Consider the following 24,581-nt stretch of genomic DNA (forward strand, 5'->3'; position numbering starts at 1 on the left):
GTAACAAGCTGCGATTAGGAGCACTCCCTTTAAGAGAGTGCTCCTAATTTCAGCTTGTTACCTGTATAGAAGACACCTGGGAGCCAGAAATCTTGCTGATTGATAGGGGATCAAATACTTATTTCACTCATTAAAATGCACATCAATGTATAACTTTTTTTAAATGCGTTTTTCTGGATATTTTTGTTGTTATTCTGTCCCTCACTGTAAAAATAAACCTACCATTAAAATTATAGACTGATCATTTCTTTGTCAGTGGGCAAAAGTACAAAATTAGCAGGGGATCCAATACTTATTCCCCTCACTGTACTTAATGTTCAACAGTTTGCACAACTCTGTAGTGCTATGCCCTCAATGACCACTGGATTTTTTGGTCATTGCAGACACAGCCAGGCAACAGGAATTTTCAGCATCCAATCAGAAGTCATAAAACAGTCCAGGGTATTTTGTTTTATTTTAAGTTTATTAAGGGATAACCTTCGATAGGGTTGGGATGATATGGGATGCTCAGAACTGTAGTTGAATGTACCTTGAGAATTGATGTGATCAAAAAGAACATCACATGCCTGTCATCCCGTGGGATAAATGGATCAGCTCCACTGATAAAAGAAAGGATTTCAAACACCCAATGAAGGTGCGTTTTGGCTGTAGAAAATTGCCAAGGCACCTAGATTCTCTTTAGGATCCCCCAAGCAAGAGGTGTAGGGTAGCTATGCAGGCTTTAAATGGCTCCAAGCTTAACCTCTGGGGAATGCTAGCTGGGTGCTTCTCCTATATAGGCTCTTAGGTGTAGTGGTTGAATCTACTCACTCAGTCCCTTTGAAAGACCCTGTAGCTCATGTGGTGACTGCTGAACAGACCTCTTGCTAGACAGGTCCCAATGGCTCTCAGGGTGGCCCAGCGAAGCCTAGCGGATGTTCAAAGGGTGTGAGGCTGCCTCTACTGCTCTCTCTTTTCCTCTGTCTCCTTCCATCTGCTCATGGGCAGAGCCCCCCCCCCCCCGCATAGGGGTCTCCTCCAGGCCACTTGACACTGTTCCCCCATGGCTAGGCCCCAGAATGCATATGGGCTATCTATCCACATTCTTGGCCATCCTTACCCAGGGATTGGAGGGGACTCCATAAATACTCAGATCGCATCTCTGCCCCTCCGCCCTCTAACTCAGACTCAGCCCTTTGAACTCTGTCTACTAATTCTAACAAATTAACCCTGGCTCCTCTGACTACAAAAAGGAGCCCAAACGAAATTTACCTACAACTCTTTATTTACCTTTAACATAAAGGGAGTCCTATGATCAGTTAGGACTTCTCCTGGTATCCATATGTGGGTAAACATGGAACAACTCTCTGGTGACAGTCTTGGAGCAAGTCTTTCCTAAAAGAACAGCCTTATGTCATGTACACATGACCGGTTTTCCTGTCAAAATAAACTCTGAAGGTTTTTCCGCCGGAGTTCCTACGGAATTCCGCTGAAACTGTCTTGCGTACACACGATCACACCAAAGTCTGACCATCAAGAACGTGGTGACGTACAATGGGACTAGAAAAGGGAAGGTCAATAGCCAGTAGCCAATAGCTTCCATCTCATACTTGCTTCAGAGCAAGCAAAGTTTTCGGTACGTCATAACAGCATACAGACAAGCGGTTTTCCCGCTAGGAATTGATTCTGTCGGAAACATTTAGAACATATTCTATTTCTAGGTCTGTCAGAATTTGATGTAAAAAGTCTGATGAGGCATACACACGATCGGAATATACGATGAAAAGCTCCCGTCAGACTTTTTCTGTCGGACATTCCGCTCATGTGTACATGGCATAAGGATACTGGGTAGCATAGTCCAGAACCACTGGGATGTGTGATGGCCTCTAGTGAGCTTAACTACTGGTCCTATCAGGTCCATTGCAATTCAGTCAAAAAGGAACCTCAATCACAGGTCAATGGAACCAGCGGGCTACAGTATTGGGGCACAGGGGTTGACTTTTGATGCTCTGGACAAGACTTGCAGTATATTTTTACTTCTGCATATGTCCCGGGCCAAAAAAAACATTGTAAAATACTGTATATTTTTTGGTGTTATTTACCACATGACCTCCCAGTGGATGTGTATGGGCCAAATCCAACACAGTCTTCCTATAAAAGCCTTACACCACAAGTTGTTCCACAACTTCACCTCAAATTTGATCAATCTGATACAACAGATCATGATGAACTGCAAAATGAGGGATCACATTCTCGAGCCCTGAAGTTACCGGGCTTCTATTATTTACTTTCACACAGGTTTTTTCAAGCGTGGGATCAAGCGAGTGGACAGAAGAGATACATTTTCACCAGTGGTCACCCCTAAAGCATTATAATCAACATTATATTCATAAGTAGTCAGGTGTCCACTTCGCATGCCCCCATAGAATTTCCACGCTCAGGGACTTTTTCCTTCCTATTGCAGTTCCCGAAACAGTGGAAAGGTTTTCCCTACTATTACAATGTGCAACAGGATTAGGAACACAGCCACCTAATGGCAAACAGGTCCCGAACTGGTTTCAAAAGGTCACTAGCATTATGAGGTACTTCTTATACCGCGTACACACGATTGGCCAAACCGCCGGTCTTTCCGAACGAGCAGACCTGCCCACACACTACCGGACATTTCCGGCAGACTAGGTCCGGCGGACAGTCTGCCGGACTATGGTGGGAGTCCACCGGACTTTTGAAATGAACCTGGTATGGACTTAAAGGGGAAGCCCTACGCCAAAAAAAACGCGTGGGGTCCCCCCAAAGTCCATATCAGACCCTTATCCGAGGACGTAGCCTGGCTGGTCAGGAAAGGAGGGTGGGGACGAACGAGCCCCCCCCTCCTGAGCCATACGAGGCTGCGTGCCCTTAACATGTGGGGGGTGCTTTGGGGAAGGAGGGGCCCCTGCGGCCCCCCCCACCCCAGAGCACCTTGTCCTCATGTTGATGAGGACAAGGGCCTCTTCCCGACACCTCTGGCCGTTGGTTGTCAGGGTCTGCCGGGGGCTTATCAGAATCCTGGAGCCCCCTTTAATAAGGGGGCCCCCAGATACCAGCCCCCACCCTATGTGAATGAGTATTGAGGTACCTTGTACCCCTACCCATTCACCTGGTGAAGAAAAGTGTAAATAAAAAAACACAACATGTTTTTAAAATAATTTATTGGACAGCTCCGGTGGTCTTCCGTCTTGGGGAGTCTTCTCGCTGGACTCCTCCGCTATCTTCTGCTAGCTCTTTTACTAGTGGAGGAGCCCGGCTTTCAACTTAGTCGTCGCCGCCGTCCGGGGGTCTTGTCCCCCTCTTCAATTCTTCTTGCCAGGCCTCCGCTATCTTCTTATAGCTCTTTTACTAGCAGTGGCCCGGTCTTCTGTCGCCGCCTTCTCTTCTTCCGACTTCGGGGGTCTTGTTCCCCTCTTCAGTTCTTCTTGCCGGGCCTCTGCTTTCTTCTTCCAGCTCTTACTAGTGGTGGCTTGGTCTTCTGTCGCCGCTGCCTTCTCTTCTTCTCTCTTGAGATGTTGACTCGACGCTCTCTCTGGCCACAATGACAGGGACGCGTTGTACGGCGACTTATATAGGGACAAGGGACGGGGTCACTGGGTGATGTCACATGGAGACCCCGCCCCCTTATGATGTCACAGTCCCGGAGGGTGATGGGGAAACAGCAGAAACACTTCCAGTCCAGGCTGGCATTTGCTGCAGCACTTCTGCTAGTGCCTGACAGTCTCTTTCTGCCGTCTGGACCAAAGTAGTCACTTGAGCCTCAGTGCTTGTCAGCCTAGCAGCCAACAGTCTAGTAGTTTCATGTTGTGCAGTATTCATTTGGAGTAATCTCTTTATCAAGTCCTCCATGCTCCATATGGAAGACTAGAAGAAAAGGAGTTCCAGATCCATAAGGACAGAAGGATCTATAAGAATTGAACCAGGGTTCTAGGACATATGTCTAGTCCAGATCCCAAAGGTGTCACAAATGTCCAGGACCAAAAAATGCAAAACAGGCCTAGATGAGCGATTCAAATCTCTTGTCTACAGCATCCTCAAATATTGTAACATCCTCCACTAGGACTGTTAAAGACTTGTTAAATCAGGCAAGAGCAAGATCCATGGTGATTGATGACCATTTTTTGCCAAACAGTTCCTCCATAGGCATTACTGAAAAAAAAAATGCATATGGGTTATAGTCCCCATACAAAACATCCTCAACCACAGAGTGCATAGGAAACGTTTTGGGTGATTGTACAGCCTTTTTACAACCCATACTGATGACTTCAGGGTGGTGTCATCAGGTTAAGACAGGATTGCCTAGCTGAAGCAGTCTGTTTCCTAAATGAATCCTCAGTTTCAGATGAAAAAGTACCTTCTTCTACTAGTCACCTTCTTCCTCCTAATCAACCTGCAACACATCAGAGACCATGCTAGAGTCCAAGATAGACAGAGGAGGGGAAAGGTGTGTGTCCCTCATGTCCTAATGATTCCCACAGGAAGTTTCCCAATAAATTCCACCATAGAAAAGGAAAATTCTTCCCTGCTTAAACAGGAGTGACGAGTGGCACCAGAAGAGGGACAGGGAGTCCTAATATCAGGGAAAGGGACCTCAAGGGAGAGGATAAAGAACACTCCCAGACCCACTGGCAGACTGAGTGTTTGAATGTCCCTTCATCTCATCCACCCTCCGCTTGCCATTTGCCTTATGTAAGTAAGGGGGACCCGGTGAGTACTCAAAAAAAAATTTCCCCAATGTGTTTCGCTCCTCAGAGCTTAATCATGGGGAATTTCAGGACACATCCTTCATTACATTAACGTTTTGAGCTGAGACAAGCTCCTTCCCTGGCCAGCACTCAACGGTGGGCACAGGATCTGCATCCCTTATAGCCAGAGCAGCACACATCTTTCTCTTTGGTTTACATCTAAAAAATGGTGGCCATGTTGGGAAAGAGACAAAACTCTTCAAACACCTCAGTAGAACCTCCCCTGCATAACTTACCTTAACTTAACCTTCAGCATTTATAACAGCCACAATGCTATAGAGGGAAAACAGCACCCCCACTACACTCACTTTGTAAGAGCATGCCCCAAAGGGGTCTTGAGGGACTGGGTCATAACTAGACAGATTGACACTACCATGGACCTGTATAACACCCTAGAGATAACACAACATGTTGCACAGCATAGAGGAGCGCCTAACACAGGATCCAGGTACGATCCCAATGGCATACCCAAGGCACCGATCTGGAAGCTGTGCTTATAGCCGAAGTAGCAGGTGCACAATCCGATAGAAAACATTACAAAATAACAAAAAAATTCCCTCGGGAGAAAAAAAACAAAACAAAACAAATGACACCCATCTCCTAAGGACACAAGCAAGAAACTGAGGATAACAGTTGGGAGGGGTTATATGGGTTCTATTTGCCAGTGTCCAGTCACCTGAAGGTAGCAACATACAGTTGTGCTCATAAGTTTACATACCCTGGCAGAATTTATGATTTCTTGGCCATTTTTCAGAGAATATAAATGATAACACAAACACTTTTCTTTCATTCATGGTTAGTGTTTGGCTGGAACCATTTATTATTAATCAACTGTGTTTACGCTTTTTAAATCATAATTACAACAGAAACTACCCAGATGACCCTGATTAAAAGTATACACACCCTGGTGATTTTGGTCTGATAACAGGCACACAAGTTAACACAAAGGGGCTTAAATGGCTATTACAAAGGTAACCATCCTCACCTGTGATCTGTTTGCTTGTAATTAGTGTGTGTGTATAAAAGGTCATTGAGTTTCTGGACTCCTGGCAGACCCTTGCATCTTTCATCCAGTGCTGCACTGATGTTTCTGGATTCTGAGTCCTGTCGAAAGCCAAAGATTTGTCAAAGGATCTGCAGGATGGCCACAACCGTAAATGCTTCATTTGGAGAGGAGTCAACAAGACCTATGATGAAAGGTACACCATTCCTACTGTGAAACATGGAGGTGGATCGCTGATGTTTTGGGGATGTGTGAGCTACAAAGGCACAGGTAATTTGGTCAAAATTGTTGGCAAGATGAATGCAGCATGTTATCAAAAAATACTGGAGGAACATTTGCATTCGTCAGCCAGGAAGCTGCACATGGGATTTACTTGGACATTACAACATGACAATAATCCAAAACACAAGGCCAAGTCGACATGTCAGTGGTTACAGCAGAATAAAGTGAAGGTTCTGGAGTGGCCATCTCAGTCTACTGACCTCAATATCATTGAGCCACTCTGGGGAGATCTCCAACGTGTCGTTCATGCAAGACAGCCCAAGAATGTACAGGAACTGGAGGCTTTTTGACAAGAGGAATGGGAAGCTTTACCATCTGAGAAGATAACCCCCTGGCGGTGTTCCCGAGTCTGACTCGGGGTGGATTTTTCATACCAAAAGCGGTATCCCCGAGCCAGACTCGGGACTGCATCGCTGGATCCAGGAGGAGGTTTACTTACCTTCTCCCTCGGATCCAGCGTTGTCTCCCCGCTGTACGAGCGAGCCCTGTCTCGCTCGATGCATTACATCGCCGATCTCTGTGCCCTGCGAGCGTTGCGACGCACGGGGACGGAGATCGGCGCCAAATTCAAAAAGTGAAACAAACAGTATACATACAGTATAATGTAATCTTACAGATTACATTGCTGTATGTAAATATTTCACATCCCCTTTGTCCCTAGTGGTCTGTCCAGTGTCCTGCATGCACTTTTATATAATAAAAACTGTTCTTTATGCCTGGAAACTGGAGATTGCCCATAGCAACCAAAACTGTCACTGTACATCAAAAATGATTTTAGACCAGCTAGAAAACAGCGATAATAAATTAGAATCACTCGCAGAATTGAGCGATAGTGATTTGTGGGGAGATCCGTCATCAAATACTGAAAAGTAATGACAGTGACAATTCTGCAACTGAGCAAATTTCAGTGTTTTTGATTTGATTACCTTATTGAATAATTTTTATTATTGTTATATTATTATTTGGTACAATTATTTATAATTATTTATTATATTATAATTTATGATTTAATTTTTCAAACTATCATACCCGGGATGTCTGCTAGACTCTGGTTTGGACAGATTTAAGAGAGTTATTCCTAAGAATTGCAAGACTACAATATAAAACGCCAAATTTTCATGCAAAATAATGGTACCGCTTTTAGCACCTAAAATCCGAAATAATCATACCGCCAGGGAGGTTAAAGAGCCTCATCCGCAAATACCACAAAAGACTTCAAGTTGTCATTGATGTTGAAAGGGGCAATACACAGTATTAAGAACTGGGGTGTGCAAACTTTTGATCAGGGATATTTGGGTAGTTTCTGCTGTCATTGTGATTTAAAAAGAGAAAACACAGTTGATTGATAATAAATGGCTTCAGCCAAAAACTAACCATGAGTGAAAGAAAAGTTTTTGTGTTATCATTCAAATTCTGCCAGGGTATGTAAACTTATGAGCACAACTGTATAACCCAGTCCTCCAAGACGATGCCTGTGTCCTGTATACGGTAATCAAAAAATCTGATTTTACATTTTTGACCATAGCTACACTTTAAATGTACTTGAATTTATCTGTGGTCAGAGTATATAAGGGTTCTTTCAGACGTGTGGTGGTAAATACTGGCGGTTGAGTGGCAGTTTTGCCTCCCCCGGCTGCCTACCAGAACTGTAACAATATGGCAAGACAAGGCTGCACACATGCGCCTGCATTTTTAACTTGGGGTGCAGAGTTTAACAAACAGTACTGCCTGTCAAAATTGCCCAAGTTCGTTCAATGGTAAATATAGAGATTTACCCAAGCGCAACCACTATATCTTGCATCCAGGAGTTGGAGACTGGCTGGGGCATTTAACTCCAAAAATGACAGGTACTATTCAGATGAAAGCCGGAAACTCAGAGTGGTTTTGCAAAGAAAATCCTTTATTGGCTACTTGTATAAATGCACAATACTGTAGATGCTTACGTATTACGGCTTACGCAGTCTTCCCCATAGCAATGAAGAAGGCTGCATATGCCAAAACGCGTCAGTTTCTACTGTATTGTGCTTTTATACATGTAGCCAATAAAGGATTTTCTTTGGAAGAGCCTGCATTACTTTTGGTGATTTTAGGTGTGACTTGAATAGATATCTGTGCATGAAGCCGCAGAGATGTCTTCCAAGTCTCATCTGAAGTCGCACTGAAATGCGACTTTGAGAGTTTTCGCTTTCAGATGAATTTGCACAATTTCCAAGTCAATATGAACGAAGGCTGAGGCCCCATTCACACGCAGCTGGCATATTGCTGTGATAGTGAACAGCTGTGGCAGCTCAGCCTGCACAAAGCAATGACAGACTGCCAGAAAACACAGCTATCTGCTTGTATCCTCACATCCAGAGGCTACCCGTGTCTAGGGACAAATGTCAGGTCTTGGATGCAGACAGATTATATTTATGTGTTTAGACATGTCCTATAGGGCCTGCTTCACACCTATGCATTTTTGTGTTTTTTTCACTGCAGTCCATTTAACATGGTTTCCTATGGAACACGTTCCGTAGTGTAAATCTGCAAAAGGCAAAAAGCACTAAAAATGCATAGGTGTGAATGAGACCTAATAGCTATGAACACACTGGGTGAACCAGCAGAAATAGCAGTGAGCCGACACCGAGACCAAGGACAGTTTCACCAAGCCCAGGCCAGTCCCTGGAAAACAAGGCCAGGCCAATTTCACCAAGCCCGGGCCTGTCCCTGGAAAACGAGGCCAGGCCAATTTCACCAAGCCCGGGCCTGTCCCTGGAAAACGAGGCCAGGCCAATTTCACCAAGCCCGGGCCTGTCCCTGGAAAACGAGGCCAGGCCAATTTCACCAAGCCCGGGCCTGTCCCTGGAAAACGAGGCCAGGCCAATTTCACCAAGCCCGGGCCTGTCCCTGGAAAACGAGGCCAGGCCAATTTCACCAAGCCCGGGACTGTCCCTGGAAAACGAGGCCAGGCCAATTTCACCAAGCCCGGGCCTGTCCCTGGAAAACGAGGCCAGGCCAATTTCACCAAGCCCAGGCCTGTCCATGGAAAACGAGGCCAGGACAATTTCACCAAGCCCAGGCCTGTCCCTGGAAAACGAGGCCAGGCCAATTTTACCAAGCCCAGGCCTGTCCCTGGAAAACAAGGCCAGGCCAATTTCACCAAGCCCAGGCCTGTCCCTGGAAAACAAAGCCTGGACAATTTCACCAAGCCCAGGGCTGTCCCTGGAAAAAAAAAGCCAGGCCTATTCACCAAGCCCAGGACTGTCCCTGGAAAACAAGGCGAAGACAATTTCACCAAGCCCCAGCCTGTCCCTGGAAAACAAAGCCAGGCTTCTTGCTGGTCAGGTTGAGTTAAGTAAGATTGAGTCAGTGGTCTTTGTTATTATAATTTCCTCAAAGTGAGCTAAGCTCTTCTGCTCCATCTCTGTACCTATAGGCCCACTGAAACAAAAAAAAACACCGCGCCTAATGATGGCGTCACTTACTAATGCCGCCATTTTCGTAAAGGGCAGACTCTACAAGTGTTCGTAAATTGTTCTGTCATTGTTATTTTTATGGCACGCTGAACTAAGAAACACGCAGCGCACGCCTACCAATCTGCGATAGTGAAATAACACAGCTTTGAGGGGGAATCAAAGACTTGCCTTCGTGTAAAATGGCTGCTCCAGCTTCTCCCCGTACTTGTCGCTTGACGTCATCAGACGGCACCGAGGGAAGCTGAGAAGCGGGTGAAGGCGAACCTGGGGTTGAGAAGCGATGAATAGCCGACTGCAAGAGATCCGAGCCAGGCAGAAGCTGCGGCGGAAGTTGCTGGCCCAGCAGGTAGTGTGTCTGTGTGTATGATCGGGGATTTGTACCGATCTGTGGAGTGTGGATGGAGGGAGATCGGTACGTGTGTGGGCATGGGATGAGGATAGGGGCTTGCATAGAGCACAAAGCATCATTCTGCCTATGAGTGTACATACTGAGGAAACCTGCACAGGGAGAATTATGACGTTCTTCATGTGTTTGTCTATGGCTTCAGGCCCTGGAACAAGCCTTTCAGCAGTAAAGTCACATCTCAAGCAGAACCCCCTGATCCTGATGTCTATGGGAGTCATCGCATCCAGAAATAGGGCTGTGCCATTCATTCTAAAACTTGTTTTACTTTTTTATAACAAACACGTTCTACTTCCCTGCACTGTGTAATGGTTTTGCATAGAACAGCCCAGATCCCCTTCCGGCTTCTTCTTTTCATCAATTGTCCCCATGAGAATCTGTTTCCAATGGTGACACTCCTGAGCTGCACTGCCTGCATCCATTGACACACAAAGCACTGCTCAGCTCCGCCTTCCACTCCCTCCTCACAGCCAACTGCTGCTTCTCTGTTCTGTGAGAAGAGAGTGAGCGGAAAGAACTGCTGCTCTTGGGCACAGCTGTGGATCAAGATGGGGCTCAGGTAAGTATTTGGGGGGGGGGGGGGAGGTAAAAATCCTGGTCACTGAACTTTTTTTAACTTAATGCAGCAAATGAATTGAGGTAAAAAAAAAAACTTAAAGTGGTTGTAAAGACAGAAGGTTTTCTATCTTTATGCATTAAGATAAAAAGCCTTCTGTGTGCAGCAGCCCCCCCCCAATACTTACCTGAGCCCCATCGATGTCCATGAGTGTCTCGGTTGTCTGAGACTCTCCCTTCTGATTGACTTTGACAGCAGCAGGAGGAGGAGCCAATGGCGCCGCTGCTGTGTCTCAGCCAATCAGGAGAGAGAGTTGGCCGGGCCAGGGCTCCATGTCTGAATGGTCATCGGGGGCTGTGGCTCAGCTCAGGTGCCCCCATAGCAAGCTGCTTGATGTGAGGGCACTCGTCAGGAGGGAGGGTCCAGGAGCACAGAAGAGGGACCTGAGAAGAGGAGGATCTGAGCTTCCCTATGCAAATCCACTGCACAGGGCAGGTAAGTATGACAACTACTATAACTAAAAAAAGCTAATTTTTAGTAAGTCCCCTTCCACACTGTGCCACATAGGGCATCAGTGGTAAAGCGGCGATATTTTTAGCACTGCTTTACCGTCGCTATTGGATGAGCAGTGAGTTCACCGCCTCAGCGAAGCAGCTGTTAGAACTTTTTCTGATGCCCTCAGCGCACCGCTCCAGTGTGAAAGCCCTCGGGGCTTTCACACTGGAGTAAATGGAGCAGCTGTTTTAGGGCGGTTTGCAGGCGCTATTTTTAACGCTATAGCGCCTGCAAAACGCCCCAGTTTGAAAGGGGTCTTATACTAGTTCAGATTGAAAGGTGTCAGACCACACAGTGCATTGCAGTTTGTTGTGTATGGGGCTGTGTAGCCGCTGACAGGTCAGGGTGCCCATGCAGGACCCATGCCTACAATGGGCACAGGAACAATGGAAGAAGGTGTCTTCAAGCTGCAGTAGCAGACCCTTTTGTGACCAAGACAGCCCTGATCCATCAAGTCATGGACTCCACTAGACCTCTGTGGTATCTGGTACAAAGCCGTCAGTAGCAGATCCGTTGAAGGGGAATTAAATCCTCCTCTTCTTTTTCAGCAAAGGAAGCTGCCATCTTGGCCTCTGTGTGATCTGCAGCTGCCATGGTGCTGCACATGTGATTAGTTATGACTCCAGCCATTTGATGGTTTGGTTGACAGCACAAGTAAATATGACAGTTGGCTGTATCTGTATTTTTTTTTTTTTTTAAACTGTTAAATCAATGGGTTTAGATTTGCTCTAAGGTGGAACTTTATCCATAACGTGATAAAAAAATAATGTTCTTTAGCAGGGAACATACATTCCACAATATCTAATAATTATGCAACCAAAATTAGTGTGTGTTGTAAATTTCCTCCGGCACTGTTCCTGTTACTTCTTGCTGGATGCCGCCATTTTGTTGAAGCCCAAAGCTCTAGCAGAAAACCATAAAGAGGAACTAAATCCATCAATTTACTGGTTTCAAAAGCAGATTACTGGATTTTAACCACTCGCCAACCACCTCACGTACATTTATTGCGGCAGGTTGGCTCTCCTGCACGAACCAACGTACCTTCTACATCAGTTCGTGCAAGGAGGATAGGGGACAGTGGCACTCTATGTCCACCGGCGACCCACAATCGCTGTGTACATAGGCAGAACAAGGTAATGTAAAAAAATTTGGATAGGTCCTGCCATTTGTGGCTGACTGGACAAATTAATAGAGAACATGATTCTGTGGTTGAGAACTCAATTCTCCTAGAACAGTGGTCTCCAAACTGCGGCCTGGGGGCCTTTGCTTGCTTTTATCCGAACCTTGGGGCTTCTGGCCCTTAAACTCTGAAGGACAGTAAACTGGTCCCTTGTTTAGAAAAGTTTGGAGAACTCTGTCCTAGAACAATGCAACTCATGCCTTTGGCATTGCTATTTTGTGTTGATGCCCTGGAGAATGTAATTCCCTAGGTTTTTCGGATGGCGTTCTTCTCCGTGCACATGCACACAATTTTGGTTAAAGGCTTAGTCTGCTGAGAGTGCTTGTATACACGATCAGACTATCTGGCAGACTTAGTCCGGCGGACAAACCGCCAGACTTTGCAGTGGAGGTCCGCTGGACTTTCCGAACGAGTGGACTTGCCCACACGACCGGACAATCCACCGGACTATTGCGGGAGCCTCCGGACTTTTGAAATTAACAGACTTGCGCACACACGGAGAAAAGTCCGTTCATTTTGAACGCGGCTCCAGGTAGATGGGACTAGCGAAGGAAGTCAATGTTGCCGCCTCCATTGGCGAGATTGACACCTTGCGAGGCCCTACGCCAAAAAGACGGCATGAGGGTCCCCCTAAAGTCCATATCAGACCCTTATCCGAGCACGCAGCCTGGCCGGTCAGGAAAGGGAGTGGGGACGAGCGAGCGCCCCCCCCCCCCCCCTCCTGAGCCGTACCAGGTCGCGTGCCCTCAACATGGGGGGGTGCTTTGGGGAAGGGGGGTCCCGGTGGCACCTTGTCCCCATGTTGATGAGGACAAGGGCCTTTAATAAGGAGGCCCCCAGATCCCAGCCCCCCACCCTATGTGAATGAGTATGGGGTACATTGTACCCCTACCCATTCACCTGAGGGAAAAAATTGTCAATAAAATACACAACACAAGTTTTTAAAATAATTTATTAGATAGCTCCGGTGATCTTCCATCTTGGGGGTCTTCTCACGGGACTCCTCCACTATCTTCTGCTAGCTCTTTTACTAGCGGAGGAGCCCGGCTTTCTTCTTCGTCGTCGCCACCGTCCAGGGGTCTTCTTACGACTTTGGGGTCTTGTCCCCCTCTTCGGTTCTTCTTGCCGGGCCTCCACTTTCTTCTTCCAACAGCGACAGAAGACCGGGCCAACGCTAGTAAAAGAGCTGGAAGAAGAAAGCAGAGGCCCAGCAAGAAGAACCGAAGAGGGGGACAAGAGCCCAAAGTCGGAAGAAGACCCCAGGATGGCGATGACGAAGAAGAAAGCCGGGCTCCTCCGCTAGTTAAAGAGATGGCGGAGGAGTCCGGCGAGAAGACCCCCCAAGATGAAAGACCACCCGAGCTGTCTAATTATTTTAAAAACTTGTGTTGTGTGTTTTTTTATTGACACTTATTTTTTTTCCCTCAGCTCACTCGTCCCCACCCCCTTTTCTTGACCAGCCGGGCTGCGTGCTCACATAAGGGTCTAATATGGACTTTGGGGGAACCCCATGCTGTTTTTTCAGCACAGGGCTTCCCCTTTAAGTCCATACCAGGTGAAGGGGCTCGCGAGGTGTCAATCTCGCCGATGGAGGCGACATTGACTTCCTTCGCTAGTCCCGTCTACCTGGAGCCACGTTCAAAATGAACAGACTTTTCTCTGTGTGTGGGCAAGTCCTTTCATTTAAAAAGTCCGGCGGACTAGCACACAGACGGGCGGATTGTCTGCCGGACTGCCGAGTCCGGCAGACGATTTTGAGTCAAAACTTCTTTCTATTTCCGCCAGACTGTTGGGAAGAAAAAGTCAGCCGGAGCCCACACACAGGCGGATTGTCCAGCGGATAGTCTGATCATGTGTACGCAGCATAAAAGGTCTCTTTTATTTTTTTTTAAGCATGCCCTTTGTGATTATTTTATCAAGGAAACTATCCCAGGAGGAGGGTACTTCTACCCCATAAACGATGACCTATGCCTGCTACTAAGGCTATTGCCTCTTTTCACTAAAAAGGGGTCCTTTTGCTCCTACAAGGTGTCTGCAATGGCTAGTCCACCCATTCGTCCCTAGTTTACCCAGAAGCCCTCTTCACAATGAAGGGCTGACCTCACTCCCCGGAGTGGAGAGACACTTGTTGCCATTTGCACCATTCTCGACCAGATTGGTTTGAACCTCTGGGTCCAGTATGTCTTTTCCAGGGACTAAATAGAATTTTTATCCCTGCTCCATCCTTGATTCTTGCCCTCAGGCAAAAGGAGTGGTAATCCCAGTTCCTCCAAAAAAATGTTCAAAGGGTTTTACTCAAACCTATTCATTGTCCCAAAACCAAATGGAGGCATTTACACTATTTTGGACTTAAAATCTCCAAATCTATGCTAGTCCCCAAATTTTGCATGGATTTCGCAATCGCTGTCATGTTTTTCCTTAGGTTAGGTACATTTCTGGCATCACTAGTCATCTAAGATGCTGCAGCACAGTGGTGTAGTGGTTAGCACTCTCACCTAGCAGTAAAAAGGGTCACTGGTTTGAATCCCAAACATGACACTACCTACCTGGAGTTTGCATGTTCTCCCTGTGCCTGCATGGGTTTCCTCTGGATACTCCGGTTTCCTCCAACACTCCAAAGACATGCTGGTAGGTTGATTGGCTTCTGTCCAAAATTGGCCCTAGTATATGAATGGGGACCCTGGATTGTAGGCTCCTTGAGGGTAGGGACCGATGTGAGTGTGCAATGTACAGGGATAGGGACAATTGTAGACACTCGCTCCGGTTGAACTGGATGGACTGGTGTCTTTATTCAACCTTATTAACTATGAAACTATCTTAACTGAGATAATTCCAAAAATAAGAAGAAAAAAAGAGAGACCGTGAGAAAGTTCCTTAGTGTAGTGGTTTAACAGCTGGTTTAATAAATTCTAAGAAGAAAAGGTGTAATGCAATGATGTACTTACACCTGTGAGGTTGCTTAGCTTCCCAATGAGGGCTCAAACAACCTGGAGTGAAAGCCTGCAGCGACTCAAACTGTTTCTGTGCAGACAACTGTCACACGCTGTCTGGTTGGCTGATCCAGATGATCCTACACACTGCAGTCTTTTTTGCTCACAGAATATTCTAAAAACACCCTATCGATGCATTTTGTGCCACTACACTAGCCACTTAGGATGGTGCATAAAACACGAATTAATAAATATATATGTGTGTGTATGTACTGTATATATGATATCTTACATTTGTTATCAAATCCAACTGATCAGACATCAGTAATATTGTGTAAGTTCACGTGATGGTCAGAAGAACAGACTATATGTTCAAAAACGGGTAATATAATGATATATACTATATAAGTAGTTCTGAAAACCTCCAGACAAATTATAAAAATGTCTTACCGTATTTATCGGCGTATAACACGCACTTTTTTGCCCTTAAAATGGGGGGAAAATCATGGGTGCGTGTTATATGCCGATTCCCCCCCCACCGATCTGCGCTGTCTGTGGAGCGCCACCGACATTTACCGAGCTGAGCCGAGTGTACTGTGTACTCGGCTCTGCTCTCGGTCACGCCCAGTCCAGCCTCCTAGCCTTTACGTCCCGACATTGACCCGGTGTTATGTCCATCACAGGAGCCAGGACAAGGGGCGGGACGGGGGCATTACTGCGAGCAGAGCCGAGTAGCCGAGTACCCTCGGCTCGGTCTCTCTCAACGGCGGCGGCGGGAGGGGCCGAAGATCGCGGCGGGAGGGGCCGAAGATCGCGGCGGGAGGGGCCGAAGATCACGGCGGGAGGGGCCGAAGATCTCGGCGGCGGCGGGAGGGGCCGAAGATCTTGGCGGCGGTAAATTTAAAACTAACCATACTGCAATTTTGGCAAAGGCTGCAGGGGGACAGTGTAGGGCTGCAGGGGGACAGTGTAGGGCTGCAGGGGGACAGTGGAAGGCTACATTGATGGGCATTTAAAATGTAAGGTTTTTTTCCTTAAACTTGCCTCCTAAACTTGGGGTGCGTGTTATACGCTGATAAATATGGTAATTATCATAATAAAGTTTTGTAATATAAAGTATCGACATAAATATGTACAAAACAGTACATACATTACTACTACATTTATATAGGGATGATAAAAAAATTATAGATATCATTATAAACAACTTTTCACTATTTTGTAGTTTAAAGTAAGATACCTATCTTCACATTCCCATCTTCCCCACACACCAATGCTTTTTACGTTTTGCTGTGGGAGACCAACACTTTTTTAATTGATCACCTTCCCTTTTGCACTCTTCCACACCAAGGGTTTTCTCAAAAAACCTTTGCTCGCTCTTCTAGCCCTGCTAAGATCTCAGGACAACCATGTCACAGGATATCTAGGCCAACTGCTACTGAAAACTCTTTAGCCACAGTTTTGCCTGCCTGCCAACTTTTGAAGGACAATTCAGCTTCTTCAAACTTTTAGATGTGCAATCAACTTCAAGAAGCCTGCCCTCTGACCTTCCTATCACCAATAGTAGCTGGGACTGATTTTAGACATGGTACAGATCAAAATATTAATTTGCCAGGAAAAGATTGCTTCTCTGGGGTCCAGGTATCTTTTGACTCCCTTCTGCATGAGAGTTCCCTTTTGCTTAATTCCACTTTAGACCTTTGCATCTTGACATTCTCATGAGATCAGAAGAAATGAACCCTTTCTCTGGATTGCACACTGCTTCTATTCAGCCAGGCAAAAACCTGTCTGGCATGGTGGATTTCCAACTGAGCCCTAGAATCAGGAGAAATAGTTTCTCTACTCTCCTTGGGCAATGGTAACAAGTCCTATGAAGCTGGGGTGGGATCCACCATTCCCTAACTGTTCAGGGCTACTGGTTCCCACAGGAGTCAAAGCTTCTAATATTCTGAAACTGAGAGCCATAAAAGTGGTGCTACATGGTCACGCAGTAAGAGTGCAATTGGGCAACACAATGGCTAAAGCTTACATAAACCAGAAGGCAGGCAGCTTTGAAGTAGGTAAGACTGATTCTCTTGGGCCACATTCCAACACTCGACCATATAGATACCGGGAGTGGAATGTTTTTTTCTGGTGGATTTCCTGAGACGTCAAGTGAACTCGGGGGAGGGATTGAACCCCTCACCCAGAGATCTTTCTGATGCTGTTGAAAGTAGGCAACACCAGATGTGGACATCAGGGCCTCCAGCTCTAACAAATTATACAGGTTTGTGACCTGATCCAGGTATCCCTTGGCACTTGCAGTTGATGCCCAGGTGGTTCCTTGGACCATGTCCAGTCTGGTGTATGCATTCCCTCTAGTGAAGCTTCTCCCTCAACTGCTCTCCAAAACAGGGCAGACCACCTGATAGTATGGCTGTTTTATTCTCCCAGATGGTCCTTTTTAGAAAAGTCATCCTGCTTCCTCTTCCACCATAGCTAGGTGGCTTAGACAGCTCATTTCCATGGCTTATGTCCTTAAGGAAAGGGTTCCCTCCTTCCCTCTCAGGGTCCACTATGCCAAATCTATTGGCTTTTTCCTGGGCCTCTCAGCATCAAGCATATGTTTTGCAGGTATGCAGAGATGCCACCTGGTCTTCTGTTCATAACTTCTCCAGGTTTTATTGGGCGCATGTCCAGGCCTCAGTCCATTGACCCTTGTTTTCTTGTGGGCCTGTCTGCCATTATTTGCTATATTGTTGCCCACCCTCATTTCATTAGTTGTACAGGTTATATGTATCCGGGGATGGTAGCATACAGTATATCCCATGGTCAATGACTACACATCCTTTGTCCTACACTGTACTCCAAGATAAAGAATTTATAGGTAAGTAAAAATTCCCATTCCCCCTCCCAGAGTTCAGCTTTACAATATGCATGAAGAGTTCTGCCTCATTAAGTCCTTGGGAATAGTGTTTACATACTGTATGTGTCAGATGCGTAACTTGAACTTGTTAGCTATTGACAAGTATGTAGAAAGTTTGTATACAATTACAAGTGTATGGTATAAAGACGGTGGAAAGGATCCTGAAACCTTGCATCTATAAAAACTAGCCAATAAATGGTATTACATAAACTCCAAATATTCTGCAGGAACTGACATTGTAATACAGGGGCGAAAAAGAGTAAAATCATATCTGGATGAGTGTAAAAAGCTCACTTTTTTTTTTTTTTTTTTTTTTTTTTTTTATATAAAACTAAGGTTTGGAAAATAGGGTTTTACTGCTGAATTCAAATAAACAACATAATGTCAATATGGTCAAATGTAAGATATTTTGTTTTTTTGTTTCCAGCTGGGAGCAGAAAGTGCAGACAATATCGGAGCTGTTCTAAACAGCAAGGATGAGCAAAGAGAAATTGCAGAAACCAGAGAACTATGCCGGTAAATATATTTGAAATGTACGACGGTTGGAAATTCTTCCCAATACTGGGAACACAGTTTTGGAGGCCTAGCAAAATAAATACATTCTACAATAATGGCATGGGTTAAAAAAAAAATAAATAAATAAATATATATCTCTGTACCTCCACAAAACATACCATTGTGCAGTACAGCAATATATGTGTAAATTGGGGATCGCTAAATGGCAGACTGTGGTTCTGATCCAGACTGAGTGATAGTCCTGCAGGGCAGAGGGGGGAAGGTGTTGAAGATCTGGACAGAGTGAAAAGTTTTTCAAATTGACAAGCGGATAATCACCTGCTCATTAACATAATCATTTGGGCAGCTCCTGCCCTCCATCATGACCCCCCCGCCACCCCCCAGCTTGCTGTGAGGATGACAGTGGTGAGGACACCCAGGCTGATAAGTGCCCCTTCCCTGCTGTGTTAAGGTAGGACTGTGCAGGGGAGGCTACAATTGAAAAGGGGACTTTGATGTAAGGGAGAAGTGGTTGAGGGGGGGGCTATAGCTGTAATGGAGGTCTGGGATGTAAGGGCTCATTCACACCAGAACACAGTGCGGAAAACCCAAAGGAGATGTATGAGGTTTATAAACGCACATGCTCACCTCTGTGCTGCTGCTGTACTACGTTGGCTCTAAGTTTGATCGCTCAGCTCTGTCCCTTTGAAGCAGGGAGCAGTGATTGTTGGTCACTTCTCTCTGCTTTACACCTCCAGGGCTCAATGGAGCGCCATGCTGGAGAGGGGACTGGCACAGCTGGCTTCGGCTGTCAACCACACGATGGGAGCCAGAGCCAGTTGTCAATCTGGCAGCTACATATATTCTAATATGGTCGGGATCTTTTCAGAACCACTGTTAGATGACTCTTGGTAACAGGAGAGCAAAACGAAGTGCACTCCTGTGATGCATGAAGGGAAGTATGGCCTAAAAAACTTTTGGCCATGCTTGTATTTTAAGGACCAAAAATAATATAATTCTCTGGTAGAGAAGGCTTAGAAAGGTGGCATCTATTTTTAAGAGTGTTGGCCAACTTCTGGAGCCTTGGTATCTTCTCTAATGTATTTTGTTTTATTTCTTTAGTGCAACATATGATACTTCAGCACCAAGTATGAAGCGGAAACCTCCAGAGGAAGGAAAAGCTGATGAGGAGGTCGTTGAAGAGAGTAAGGTAATGGATATGATTCTTTTTCCTACATCCTAATTTTTATTTTCTGGGCATAATAGTGTTTTACCAGCAGAAAACAAACTGCAAAAATCCTTTTATCGGTCATCATATCCAGCTGCAGAGCAGCTATGCCCACCCCTGCCCTTTACTGCCCATTCACAGAAGCCTTTGTATTTTGTGAATGAGATCACATAATACAAAGGCTTCTGTGATTGGGTTGGAGGAGGGGGAGAGGTGGGAATTTCAACTGGAGTGACTCTACACTTGGAAGAAACTGAGACTAAAGAGATCTGAAAGCTATCTTCCTGAAGCACAGTAAAGTAAACCTGTCAGATGAAAAGTAAAGGGATACGTCCATGAGGCGGTAGACACGTCTTTGGACTTAACTCATAGTATGCCTGCACTATTTACAAAGTTGCTGAATTCCTGGAGTTCATCTTTAATGTAAACCTGGCAAAAGAAAAACACATTCTGTCATTGCTGACCATCTTCTGAAAATGCTATTTGCTTGACTGTATCTCTGACCCCCCCAGCTTCATTATTTTAGCCAGAACGTGTGTAGATTAGGAAACGAATAGAATAGTCAGAAGTCCTCATCTGCATATGTGTTCTGGGTCAGTGGCTCAAAATATTGCATGCATTGCCAATTTTACACATAAGTTTACTTCCCTCAATTCAATAGTTTCCCATTCTCTCTGGCACCGTTATAAAAGCAAGCTAGGCCTAATTTCACCAGCCCCTCCAGGCTTGTCCTTTCTTGGAGAACCATTATTCGCCACAGCGTTTAATCACCCTGAAAGTTTTGCATGATGGAAATCCAATTCCCTGGTCACCTTAGCGGACCTTCAAATTGGAGATACATCCGCTACGTTCGATCTCCAGCGTGCACAAAAACAAGTCCCACTTCGGGAACACTTCCATTTTATCATTTTATACAAATAAGACATTTTTATACCTCCCAGTTTATCATTTCTGCTGATATATATCTATCGACTTATTTTTACCTTTTTTTTTATTTTATTTTTAATAACCAGCTTCCTGGATTTCCTGGTCATCTTAGAAAAGCATAAATTGTATAATTTTGTCCTTACCATCCACACTCTGTATATAAAGATAAAGATAAATATGAATGTTTCCATGGTTTGCAATTACGACTGTTTTGTGCCTGGAAATGGAGCTGTCATGGGCATCTCTGAATGCTTTGACAACTGATTTTGACTGTTTACTTCTGAAAGTGCTATGCCTTCTAATGCGTTGAATATTTATTCGGGTTCCAATATAAATAGGTGTGTATGCTTGTTGTTTTTTTTTTGTTTTTTTTTTTTTTTTGACAGAGGATTGTTATTGGCGGACGAGCAGTGTGGCTATCCTGCTTTGAATACAAACCATGTGCAATTATTTGTTGCATGTTGTGTTGTTTTTGTTTGTGTGTTTTTTTTATTTTATTTATTTATTTATTTATTTTTAGGTTTTGTGACACAAATCATATGTGAAGCACAGTTATCTGCAGCATTCAATCACAATTCTTCTCCTGTGCATTGCTGGAAGGTGTTGCTATAGGACTCGGTGATGGCGAACCTTGGTACCCCAGATGTTTTGGAACTACATTTCCCATGATGCTCAGCTACACTGTAGCGTGCATGAGCATCATGGGAAATGTAGTTCCAAAACATCTGGGGTGCCAAGGTTCACCATCAAAGCTAAGTTGTTGCATTTTTGAACAGACAGCAAGATGCATCCTCTGTAATGTTCAAAGCATATTTGTAATGATTTTGCACCTAATATTTGTATATGAATTTTCTGCTTGTGAAGTGTACATATTAAAGTGAATCACTAGGCAATAAGTTTTTGTTATTTGAATAGGGAGGGTTTAAAATCCCCTTTATTTTTTGGTGTGTCCTCTCAGGGAGATTTCCTCTCATTTCCTGTAGACATGACAGAGATTGAATGGGCATCTCTCCAAAGTGAGGGAAACCAATCCCCAAGACCATTATCACAGAGTACCCCCATGGAAATAATTAACCTTCGCTTTAAAATGTTTGATTTCCCATCACTTTTTGTCGCACGGACAATAGTCACCAGACAAAGAGGTTAGGGCAAATCCTGGGAAATGGCAGCAGGCTTTCCTTTTCTCTATTCTGTCATTAAGGCAAAGGGTTTTGGCTGGAAGTACACACTATAGGATTAAAGTCTATATTTTATTGAAAAATTCGCAACTTTTTATTTTCTATTTCCAGGATCTAATTGAACCACAAAAGGAGGAAGAACATTTACCTTATAAAGAAGAGGTTTACAAAGACTCAAGCACTTTCTTAAAGGTACTAATTACACTTTTTCTTTGTATGACTTGATTTAATTTGAAGAGTGTTTTATAACTTGTACATGGGTACAAATTGTAGGCATTGATTTCCTAAAACTGGGGAATGCAAAATCTGGTGCATCTCTGCATTGGAACCAATCGGCTTCCAGATTTTTTTTGTCAAGTTTAATTGAACAAGCTGAAGTTAGAAGCTGATTGGCTACCATAGATTTTTGAGCACTCAAGTTTTGGTAAATCAACCCCATAGGCTCACAATTTAGTTGGTATTTTATAGAGTATCCTGGAGAACCATGTTACAAAATATGTGCTTTTATTATGTATTTTTGTATCAAGCTGCTTTAAGTAAAAATCCTAGTGTCTAGAGAAAGCAGTCTCCCAGATCCTCGCCTGGACTTTCATAGCATCTGTTCTCTTCTGCGCTCATCTTTCCCATCCAATGCCTACTTCTCCTGTGCCTCACTCTTCAATTGCATTGCTTACATTGGTGATTTTTGCAGTCCTTTTATGATTCTGTAATATCGATGATAAAAATGCAAGTAGGATAGTGCATGCCATGTTCATTGTCTGGACTTTCAAACTGCAGACTGTTTTGTAATATAGTCAGTTACCAATCAGTTTTCATGATTGCCAACTTGGTCATTATTCCTCTGACTTTATGGTCATTGCTGATATTTGGTAAAGCCACCTAATTGCTGATGGGCCATTGTAAGTATGCAGAGAAGACCTCTATTGGGTTTCATACAGATGGGTGTTGACACACGTCCTGTGTGCAGGCCTCGTTATGTTATTGCGCTCACATCCACCCCGAGCTGTGTGCAGACAACCTATAGAGGTGGACACAGACTCGACGGTCTGCAGGAACACGGCCGCATATCAAAATTTGTCAGGCTTGCAGGTGCACTGATCCAAATGCATAAGGCCTGCACCTGCCTGGATCCATGCACATGCTTTTGCGGTTTTCTGTGCAGCTGCTGCGTCTGTGTCCACCTCTATAGGCTGCTTATGTGCAACTCGGGGCAGATGCAGGCTCAATAACATGCATGACCTGCCCACAGAACAGGTGTCAACACTTATCTGACTAAGGCTCGGTTCACACTGCTGCGACATGGGATCCAGCTTGTGAGATCCCAAGTCGCATGATTTGTCAAATTCAATGTTTCCCTATGAGAGACTTTTCAACTGACACTTTCACAAGTCGTTCCAAATTTAGAAAAAGTTCCTGCACTAATTCGGTCTGACTGGGGTGTGATTTCAGTCCTTTTACAGGCTCCTAAATAGCATTCAAGTCAGAAGGAAGTCGCAGGGCAAAGTCGTATGACTTTGCCATCTCAGTGGTGTGAACCGAGCCTTAGACCCCTTTCACACGGGGACCACGTTAGCGCTAAAGCGCCACTCGTTTTAGTGGTACTTTTCGGCTGCTACCCAAAGAAGGGTTTAAAAACTCCTGTGTTGCGGCGCATACATTCCAATGGGCAGGGCATTTTGGGAGCGCTAAATACAGCGCTCCCAAACTGCCCCAAAGATGCTGCTTGCAGGACTTTTCGGAACGTCCTGCAAGCGTACCGCCCCGGTGTTGTTGGTAAAAGTCACACTTGAATGAATGAGGGGTGGTTTTCAGGTGCTTAGCAGGGGCTATTTCCAACGATAAAGCTCCTGAAAACTGCCCCAGTGTGAAAGGGATCTTAAGCTTAAGTCTGCAGTGGGTGGGAATATGTACCTGGGTCACTCCACATGGACCTGCTGGTGCAAACCATTAGGGATAAATAAGGCTCTTCTATTTACACAACTTTTTCTTTGATTTATAAATGGTATTTTTTTTTTTTTTTTTATTGAAGTTCTATTGCCAAGTGGGATCAAAACTCTTTCGGTTTTTACTTTCAAAAGCTGCTGTTTCTCGTTCAGATTTTGCTGAGAATATGTTTTCTTTAACGAGGGCTGCAAATTGACTTGACTGTACACATTGTAACCATATGTATCATTGGTCAGCAGAGTGAACACAAAGGTCACTTCTCATTGACTAAAGAATAGTGTCATTGAGTACAGACATCATTGTTCACTGTGCTCATCAGAATTATTTGCTGTCAAATGAACACAGTGCCTTGGATGCTGCAAGTATTGCCTACTTAGTTCTCCCGGTTTGATTGCTTATATTCAGAAGGTTCATGTTCATGCCCATATTTGATCGTAAATACTTTTTTTTTATTTATTTTTTTTTTTTATTTAAAGTGGAGTTCCCCTTTAAAAAAAAAATTAAAAGTCAGCTGCTACAAATACTGCAGCTGCTGACTTAATAATAATTGGACACTTACCTGTCCCAGGGTCCAGCGATGCGGGGTATCACAGACCCTCTCGTTTCCCCCTCCTCTCAGCGGCGCCAGCATTTTAACTCTGGGCGCCCGGCTGTGGCTTCACCGTGCGTCGCACCGTGACTGGCCGCGCAATAATCTGAGACCAGCCAAGTGTCCCAGATGTTTGCCTAGAGGGAGGGGGGAGAGGTGATCTCCCTTACTGCACCGAGGGAAGTGACCACTTTTTA

The 24,581-nt window shown here is 45.0% G+C and overlaps 1 protein-coding gene across 1 annotated transcript in view; it reads left to right on the plus strand.

Moving 5' to 3' along the window:
* Positions 1-9,681: 9,681 nt before the first annotated feature.
* METTL14 (methyltransferase 14, N6-adenosine-methyltransferase non-catalytic subunit) overlaps positions 9,682-24,581 on the plus strand; it is a 43,257-nt gene continuing 28,357 nt past the window's right edge. Inside the window, exons 1-4 of the mRNA XM_077476814.1 lie at positions 9,682-9,840; positions 18,451-18,539; positions 19,641-19,728; positions 21,963-22,043. Coding sequence (XP_077332940.1) covers positions 9,775-9,840; positions 18,451-18,539; positions 19,641-19,728; positions 21,963-22,043 — 324 coding nt within the window. The 5' untranslated portion in view covers positions 9,682-9,774. The remainder of the gene's footprint in view (positions 9,841-18,450; positions 18,540-19,640; positions 19,729-21,962; positions 22,044-24,581) is intronic.

The sequence above is a fragment of the Lithobates pipiens genome, unplaced genomic scaffold, assembly GCF_037356315.1.
Source record: "Lithobates pipiens isolate NorthernLeopardFrog02 unplaced genomic scaffold, aLitPip1_a1.2 Scaffold_13, whole genome shotgun sequence".
Classification (NCBI taxonomy): Eukaryota; Metazoa; Chordata; class Amphibia; order Anura; family Ranidae; genus Lithobates; species Lithobates pipiens.